Here is a 9,276-nt window from a genome sequence, read left to right on the forward strand (position 1 = left end):
CAGCAAATCCGGGAGAAACGTCGAGGGCGAGTTCCGGTTTGACTCGCCTTTGAAGTACAAGGGAGGCTGCGTCATCAGCGGGACACGCCTGGAGAAGTTGATCCGGAAGATGACCTTCACCGCCGTCTTGGGCATCGTGGTCTGCTTGCTCCAAATGTACGGAGTCTTGGGACCCCACGGACTGTCCGCCTCCAAAGGGCAACCCGCAGTCGTACCTTGGTTTTGCTACCAAACAGTTTACAGGTAAGGCGGCCATTGGCTATTTTTACGTTTTAAGGGAATATAACCTTTCGTATTCCTGTCGCCCCCCTCAAGGGTTTTAATATTATCCACCCTCCTACGGCGCTGCTTAGTGGTTAGTAGCGGAGGTAATCCTGTACACGCTTTCGAGGCGTTCTCTTCGCTTTTTTACTGTAGGAAATAGAGATGTGTCTAAAACTCTAAACATGGGCCAAATAATGATTTATCATTATTTTACCCATGCTCTAAATTCCTACAAATTTCCGAGGGGCTGATCACTCCGCGTAATCGGTACAGAGCCGTACCTTTGACTGTACTAATGGGATTACGCGTAATCTTTGAAGTCCCTGCCTTTGGCAGTGCTAATCTAAGCGTAATCCGGCGTAATCGGTGTACAGACTTTCTAAGAGTGGTTAGCCCCTCGCAAATTTCCCTTTCACGTTATCGAGCCGAGCCTTAACCGGGTTCGTGCACTACCTGGAAAAGTCAGGGAATTTGAAAATGGTCCTAAAAATTCAGGGAAAAGTCATGCAATTTGAAAATGACCCAAAAAGTCAGGTAATTTGAAAATGGTTCCAAAAAGTCAGGGAATTTTAAAATGTCCCCAAAAGTCAGGAAAAAGTCTGTCAATTTTAAAATGGCCCCAAAAGTCAGGGAAACGTCTGGCAATTTTAAAATTGCCCCAAAAGTCAGAGAAAAGTCATGCAATTTTAAAATGGCCCCAAAAGTCAGGGAAACGTCTGGCAATTTTAAAATTGCCCCAAAAGTCAGGGAAAAGTCAGGCAATTTTAAAATTGCGCCAAAAGTCAGGGAAAAGTCATGCAATTTGAAAATGGCCCCAAAAGTCGGGGAAAAGTCATGCAATTTGAAAATGGACCCAAAAGTCAGGGAAAAGTCTGGCAATTTGAAAATGGCCCCAAAAGTCAGGGAAAGTCTGGCAATTTGAAAATGGCCCCGAAAGTCAGTGAAATTCGGGCAATTTTAAAATGGCCCCAAAAGTCAGGGAATTCGAAAAAGACCCCAAAAAATCAGGCAATTTTTTTTTAAAGATATATTAAATATTTTTAAAGATTTTACCTCAAACCATTAATTTTTTCTACATTTTGTATTTTGCATTTTGAGTAATGGAGAAAGTATTTTGCATTTTACATTTTACATTTTGAGTAATGGAGAAAGTATTTTGCATTTTACATTTTGCATTTTGAGTTAAGAAGAAAGTATTTTACATTTTACATTTCGCATTTTGAGTTATGGAGAAAATAATTTTCATTTTACATTTGGAGTTATAGAGAAAGTATTTAGCATTTTACATTTTGAGTCTTGGAGAAAGTATTTAACATTTTACATTTTGAGTTATGGAGAAAGTATTTAACATTTTACATTTTGAGTTATGGAGAAAGTATTTAGCATTTTACTATAGGCAGTGGCGTAGCGAAAGTTTGTGGCGCCCGGGGCAAATCTCTTGAATGGTGCCTTTTTTTGCTTTAAGAATACCTAAAATGCAACTTTGTTCATTTCCAAAAAGGTTGCCAAGAAGTTTTTGGCGCCCCCTAATGAGTGTCGCCCGGGGCGGATGCCCCCTGCCCTCCCCTCGCTACGCTTCTGACTATAGGAAGTGTCATACTTATTTGTATTATGGTCCTTATGGTGAAAGCATTAAAATCGAACCTCTTAACGTTTGTTTTCCTGTAAGCGATTTCTGAATCGGTCTATATTATCACGAATGAATTCACGAGAGCGCTCGTGGATTCTAATAAATCACAAGGTGAACGGGGTACTGCCTTCATATTATCAGTTACCGCGAATTAATTCTTGATATTATAGAGTGACGAACTAATTTATATATTGAAGAACTACAGCTCAATTGTTTTTATAATTGCAGAGTTGTGGAGTTCGTGATGGGCTGCGTCATGGCCAGCATCACTCGTCAGTCGTTTCACATGAATTGTTACCCACCTTTTAGCGTGGGAGCCAAATACAGAGAATCTTTCTTCGCGTGAAAGTAACGATAAACCCCACCCTCGACCATACAGACATTTTTGCTGTTTCCAAGAAAAAAAAAACTTTAAATCAATAGCTGTAAACTATATTTCCAAAATAGCAAAACAAAAATGTCCCCATCTTAAACGGTACAAAACATTTATTGAACCCAATACCTTAACAAAATGACATTTTTTAATGTGGAATCTTTTCGTAAAATCGATTTGTAAATGTCGTCATCATTATTACCAAGAATGTATTGAGGTTAACTGAGAATATGTGACCGTAACTGTAGCCTCTGTTTTCATGATACCAGGAAGATATTCTCCGCCTACTCGAAGAGGGAGCCTGTGATCGTCACTGGAGTGTCTTCCCCCTAACCGGAAGAAACGGGGAAAAGATTACGCGCTGAAAGGCTAAGGGGCGTGGGGCATGCTGTTTCTTCCGGGAATCACGAGTCGAACATAGGACCAGAGATCCTGGCAGTTATAGAGATGCGAAACTCCGCCGAAAACCTGACAAAAGAATGCAAGCATCAGCGCCGCCCTTCGACCGAAAGGAAGCGCCCGTTTCAAGCCGAGAGACGCAAAAATTGTAAACAACGGTAACAATCCTAGGATCTCTGCGATTACTCCCCACGTACAGGCGTCGCTGCGATCAAAAATTTGAAAAAAACTGGTTTGCTTAGGGTATAGGGAGTTTCGCATCTCTATAACTGCCAGGATCTCTGATAGGACGGCCCACATATTATCCGTTGCTTTGGTGTCTAAGGTCTCTCGCCGACACCATAAAATGTTCTCAAAAAACAATTTATCCGTTCACCTGTATAAATTCTTAACAAAAAACTTTAATAGTATTCAATCTTTAGCGAGCGTTGACTAAAGATGTTTGTATAAAACAGAAGTTATTTTAGAATTTGTATAAATACCTCTGTACATATGATATATTTCAAGTACACTACTGAGAGTATAATTAGACTGAGAAAAAAGATTATACCTTTAAAGGCCTACAATTACTAGTGTCTGGCATTTTGTTTCGTATCAAACAAAAGTAAATCTATATTATTATTTACTTTCGGTATCAAGTTATAAATTGTAACGCGACTACTTGTTTGGCGGTTTATTGTAATTGAAATAGTGTATGTCCATAAGTAATATATAATAACTGTGAGCATGACACGCTCTATTCTCGTGAGACAATTTTTTTTATGAAGCCTATTTTAATAATGACAACGTGGCTAAAGACTGACAACTCTCCGTCATCAACATTTCATTTTTATGGAACAGCCAAGGCTTATTAAAAATTGAAACGCTTTCAGAACTAAAAATAACGATTGCTTTGGCTAAATGGCCATGAATTATTGAACCGTTTCTGAAGCTCGTATTTATCGCCGTCAAACTGTCATTAACGGATATCGTTTTGTGTCATACTTTTATTACGGTTACTTATGGTTTTTCTTATAAAGTGTTTACGATATTTAGGAGTAGTGAAGTCTCAGTACGTTTATTTACAGCTATATTTTGTAAAATATTGTTAAAAAAACGGCAATTGTTTTAGAGCATTTTTGAATGGCAATTAATGGATGAGTTAAGATTGCGATAGACTGGCCAAAAAAAAATAATCTTTTACAACTTTGTTAAATTTGCGCATGTCAAAAACTTTATTTAAAAAAGCCGAGGCTTAAAGTTGATTTTCGTTACCATAGTAACTATGGAGCAAATGTTTTCGGTAAGCCTCGGATTTTTAAATAAAGTTTTTGACATGCGCAAATTTAACAAAGTTGTAAAATATTATTATTTTTTTTTTCTCTTAGACATGTGCCAATTTAACGAAGATGTAAGAGACTGTTACTTATATACAAGCACATGAAACTACATTCTAATTAATGATCGCAAAAAAAAATTAAATTAAATTCATGAACAATTTCAAATAGAATTTTGCATTGAGCCAAACTCCCTTCCAATTTAAATCAGGCTAAACAAATTTAAGCCTTTTTAAAAGCAGTCCCGGTTGTTTCTTAGTTAAATCAAAAGTAAATGGTTAAATAAAATGTCAATTAAATCTAATGAAATAATTTATATACTTAAACGTTCGACAAAATATTTGATTGTTAAGAATGTATTAAATAATTTTATGCCAAAATCGTTTTTCACAAGAGCTTAAGTCGCCTTTAAAAATTAAATCAGTAATTAACATCTTCGATAATAGAGAATTTTTAATGCTTTTAAACGTTGTTTAATTTTAAATGCCGTCCACACTATAATGTTAATTAAGGAAAATTAAAATAAAAATATTATAGTAATTTGAAAAATGACCAAAAACAAATTTGTGCCAATACTTAAGATTTTGTCTAACACGGAGCCTGTAGTCGTAATTCTTATATCTTGCTTTAACATACTTTATAATTAATACATGTATATTTAAAATTAGGGGGGCAAATGCTTTGAAACAAAATTTTAAAAAGGCCAAAAGCCTTATTACAATTTAATAACTTTAAGTAAAAAAAATAATCTACAATTTTACAGGAACCTCTTTTCATGACTTTAAAGGCTCCATTTATATAAATATATATAAACCAAACTGCTCATTATAAACCTAGGTAAACTAAAAATAAATCTTGTTATAGGGAAAAAAAACTACTTAAAGATTAAAAAAATACATTTTCTGTAAAAAATAAACCACATTTTTGTCCAAAGAAAAAGCCAGTTGTTGAAAATAAATTAAAATAATATGAAGGTTATTATTTATTAATACAAACTAAATTACATGGTTAAATATTAGTCATTTCATTTCTGAATACAAAGTTTATATTTCCAGAGGCTGCCAAAAGACAGCTGTCTTGGATTTTATCTTCTATAGGTTTTGGTATGTGGTCCCATTTCAGTAACTCGTCCATACCATGGTTTTTGATCGAGACTTTAGATTTAGTAGTATTGTGGTTACCCAATTGGCAAGGGCGATAGTTTTCATCTTTGGTAGACGATTCAAGGTCATCTTGTACCACCGGCGATTCCAAACAGGAACATTCCATAAACTCGTGAGTTGTGCACAGATTGTCTTCTTGTAGACTAAACAAATCTTTCAACATTTCCAGGGAGAAGTGTACCTTTCCTTGATCCTTGTTGTCTATAACTGTTCCGCTGAGGCATTGCTTCTTGACCTGCCGCTGGTAAATTTTCTCTTCTAAGGTTCCGGAAGTCAAGAGACGATAGCAATATACCTTTTTCTTTTGTCCATCACGCCATATGCGCGCCATGGTTTGCAGATCCGTGGCAGGGTTCCAGTCAATGTCGTAGAGAATTATGCGGGAAGCGCCGATTAGGTTTAGCCCGACTCCACCAGCTTTGGAACTGAGTAGAAACACGAATGGGCTGTTCTGGGATCTAGTGTCATTGAAGGCGTCCACTAAACTTTGTCGTTTGGCAGTTGGTGTTGAACCATCCAACCTTAAGAAAGAGTAGGCGTTTTGTTTGCAAAGTTCTTCAAGGACGTTGAGAGTCTGTGTGTAATTCGAGGCGATAACAATTTTTTCCCTTTGCAGCGCCGAGTTCAGTAGTGACAGGATACTGGCAACCACTGCCATCTTACCAGAGTCATCCTGAGGACGAGATATGTCATAGTTGTTGGGAAAAGTTGAGTTGATCTCTTCAAGTATTGTTGGATCGTAATCGTCGTCAAAGGCGTCATAGCTATCATTTCCTTTTTGGTAGAGCAAATAGGGATGATTGCATAGTTTCTTCAAGGTTGTGATGCAACTCAGATGACAACTTCCGGCGTTACCGACGCTTCTGAACGTGGAAAAGCAGGATCGAATGGCGTTGGAGCTCAGTACCTTCTTGTAAAGCTTCAGTTGGAATTCCTTGGGTTGACAGAAAACCACAAACTCCGATTTAGGTGGTAAATATTTGTTGATGACGTCTTGGGTTCGTCTCAGAACGAAGAGACCCGTTAGTCTGGACAGTTCGGAGGCTCTTTCACGCCCTATTTGTTTAAAAACCCCAGATGCAACGCTTTTTTGGCTCTCTAAAATAGGGTTTTCATATACTTGCTTGAATTTAGTGATCGATCCCAATATGCCAGGATTGCAGAAGTCAATAATGGAGAAAAATTCTTGTAAATCATTTTGTACAGGGGTACCAGTTAGAACAATACGCCTTGGTGTGGCTATTTTTGTGATTGTGTTGCTAGTTTTAATATTAGAATTTTTCAGACGATGCCCTTCGTCGCATATAACCAAGTCAAATTTCACTTGGCTGAGTTGTTCGTAACTTCTCACAAACATTTCGTAAGAAATTATTAGAACTGGATAGAATCTAGAGGATACAAAATCCTTAACATTACTGGCTTGTTCGACAACAAACGGAGTTAGTTTCTCGCTGGATAGCCACTTTTTAAATTCTTGGAGCCAGTTTTTGACCAAACTACTGGGGGTGATAATTAACACCCTGTTCAAAATGGGATAGCCCCCATAAGGACCTTGCTTCAGTAGGGTCCAAATTAAAGTTACGCATTGGAGGGTCTTGCCCAAGCCCATTTCATCGGCTAAGATTGCTCCTCTACCACTGTACTCCCTCATTCCCATGATGCACTCATAGAGAAATATTACCCCTTCTTTCTGATGTTCCCGCAAATGAAGACCAAGCTGAGGATCTACAACCACATCAATAACTGGGAAATGTTCCTTATTATATTGCCATTGATGGCTACTATTTGGTCTGGGTAGTACGAAAGCACCGGGAAAATTAACAGGATAACGAGAAGTGATCGATAAGGGTCCTTTTGATTTTGGAATCTTAGATTTGTCCTTCATAGGGTTGCAGTATTTTTTATTTGGTTCTTTGATAGATACGGTCTCTTTATCTGAACCAAGTACAGAAACTTCACCTTGGAAACAGCGACCGCTCAAGTAATCAGAAGATGAAATTGTTCCTTGTATTTCACATTCCTTTCCACCAACCGTTAACACACTCCCTTCTTCAAGTTCTTCCAATTGTTTCAATTTGTATCCCATTGCATTACCTATAACTTTTCCTTCAATACTTTTTAACATTACTGATCTTGTTTTCACAATTAATATCGCATCACCTTCCCACTTTTTGTGCTTTTTCGTTGATAATTTACACCACAGTACACTGAAATATCGTTCATTTTTTTCATTGGCTGATTTGTCTTGAGTTTGCGGTGTTTCTGCATTGGGCTGCGTAACTACTCTGTTATTGACAGTGTGATTCTCCTCAATATTATCATCCAAAGAGAAATTTGAATTTTTTGGATTATCTTTGCGGTCAATGAGTTCGGTTTGATCACCTTCTTCATCTTCATCAAAATTTAGAAACTTTAATATATCTGACGTAGCTCGAGCTTGAGTAATTGAGGTAGTAGCTAGTCCATAAATTGATGCTGTATTATTTAGAGGTCCAGGTTTAAACACTTTGGAAGGTTGATGACAATGGCCATTACCATCCTCCTTTGTGGTAGCATTTGTATTGGGTTTAGTTAATAAAGGAGAGACGAAAGATGACCTTTTTCGGCTTTGCAAAATTTGGGAACGTCTCATTGCACTATTAAGAAACTAATTTGTAGCTATAATATAACGCTAATAAAGAGAAACTTTCTACCAAACTCTGATGTTTAACCTTTCCCGCGCAAAACGTTTTGCAACCTCGCTAGATGGCGACTGTGAGGTCGCTAATTTTTTATTTTGCGCCAAATACGAAATGCTTAAAGTTGTGTTTTTAAAGCAGCGGAATTTTCAATGATGTCGTATTTGGATCAAAGAAAAGGAAATGTAAAATAAATTTTATAAAATTGAGTAAAATTTTTAATCACTAATAAATGTTATTAATATCAGTAGTTTTACTGTTAATACTCCTATTACTATGGCAAAATATTTATGGAAAAAAGAGCTTTTTAATTAAGCCTTCCTTCTATAATGAATGGCAGTTAAATCTGTGATTTTACGCTCATTAAGAAAATTTCTTTTATTTCTATTATTACCAACTAAAATATATTTATGTTTTAAAATAGCAAACGAAATTAAACCCAACGCTAACATGTATGGTTTAAAACGTTATATACAAATCTTGTACAGTAGCATTTAAGTCCCAAAATTAATTATAATTATTAATTTTTATTAAATTATTCGTTTATCCGGGGCATTAAGTATTCTTAGCCTGCTCGTAGGTGTGGCTTGTTTTCGTTGCCATGGTAACGCGTATAGGTCAGCCATGACATTAAGACGCCCATGACGGTCACGTGATTATTTCGCAAGTGGCGTTTTGCCTCGTGATCTGTGACTTGAAATTAATGTCATAGCGGCGGAAGCATTCTATCTCTATGGGCGGAAGGCGGGGCTTAGTTATGACGTTTACCCACGATGCTATGAGCAAGCACTTAATAGCAAAGCGATTACTGAGATTTTTGGAAGTGACGTAAGACTGTACCCTAAATACTCCGGCGAATAAATTGTGAAAGTGTTATTTTGTTGCATTTTCCAACATTAGTATCAGGCAAATTTACGTAACAGACTACAATTCAAACCAATCTGACGTGTTCGTTTTATATTTACATCGATTTCTCCTGTACCAATATCTCCAATTTCTATAATTACTTAATACTGAATTGCATAGGCAGAGTTATAATTGGCCAGCGAATAGTTTGAAGTGTACTATTTTAACCCTGGAGCAAGCAAATAGTTCCCATCGGTATGAATCATATTTTGGCGCGTAAATTTGAACTACAAAACGTGATAACTGAAAAGCACATGGCTATTTCTAAGAGTTATTGGGCATGGTTGTATTTAAACATCACTAAAATATGTGTTATACCTCTTGCTCCTGTAAAATTTTAATTTTAACATATTTATATTTCTAAAATTACTTTACATTAAAAACATAGTGGTAGAAACAAAATTAGAAAAAAATTTAACTTGAAAAATAAATTTATTGAATATTTCGAACACGAAATACACTACATTTCATTTTACATTTTCAAAATCGAACATCAAAATAGAAAAACTTCCAATTATTCTAAAATAATTGCTTAAACATATTTAGT

General features: G+C 36.3%; 2 protein-coding genes across 4 annotated transcripts in view; one reads left to right on the forward strand and one right to left on the reverse strand.

Annotated features, from left to right (window-relative positions):
* Positions 1–3,720, forward strand: part of LOC149925676 (uncharacterized) — a 135,397-nt gene extending 131,677 nt beyond the window's left edge. For 2 of the 3 annotated variants that reach the window (XM_090159678.1, XM_090159677.1), the window contains exons 8-9: positions 4–243; positions 2,123–3,720. In XM_090159678.1, the coding sequence (XP_090015804.1) occupies positions 4–243; positions 2,123–2,240 (358 nt within the window). In that variant the 3' untranslated portion in view covers positions 2,241–3,720. The remainder of the gene's footprint in view (positions 1–3; positions 244–2,122) is intronic. The other variant, XM_090159679.1, reaches the window with a different exon arrangement.
* A 1,096-nt stretch (positions 3,721–4,816) lies between these two features.
* LOC149925679 (DNA repair and recombination protein RAD54B-like) lies at positions 4,817–7,824 on the reverse strand. The gene has a single exon (XM_090159676.1). The coding sequence runs from the start codon at positions 7,775–7,777 to the stop codon at positions 4,991–4,993; it is 2,787 nt and encodes a 928-aa protein (XP_090015802.1). The 5' UTR covers positions 7,778–7,824; the 3' UTR covers positions 4,817–4,990.
* Positions 7,825–9,276: the final 1,452 nt, after the last annotated feature.

This window comes from Leiobunum rupestre, chromosome 10, assembly GCF_980474605.1.
Source record: "Leiobunum rupestre chromosome 10, qqLeiRupe1.1.hap1, whole genome shotgun sequence".
Taxonomy (NCBI): domain Eukaryota; kingdom Metazoa; phylum Arthropoda; class Arachnida; order Opiliones; family Sclerosomatidae; genus Leiobunum; species Leiobunum rupestre.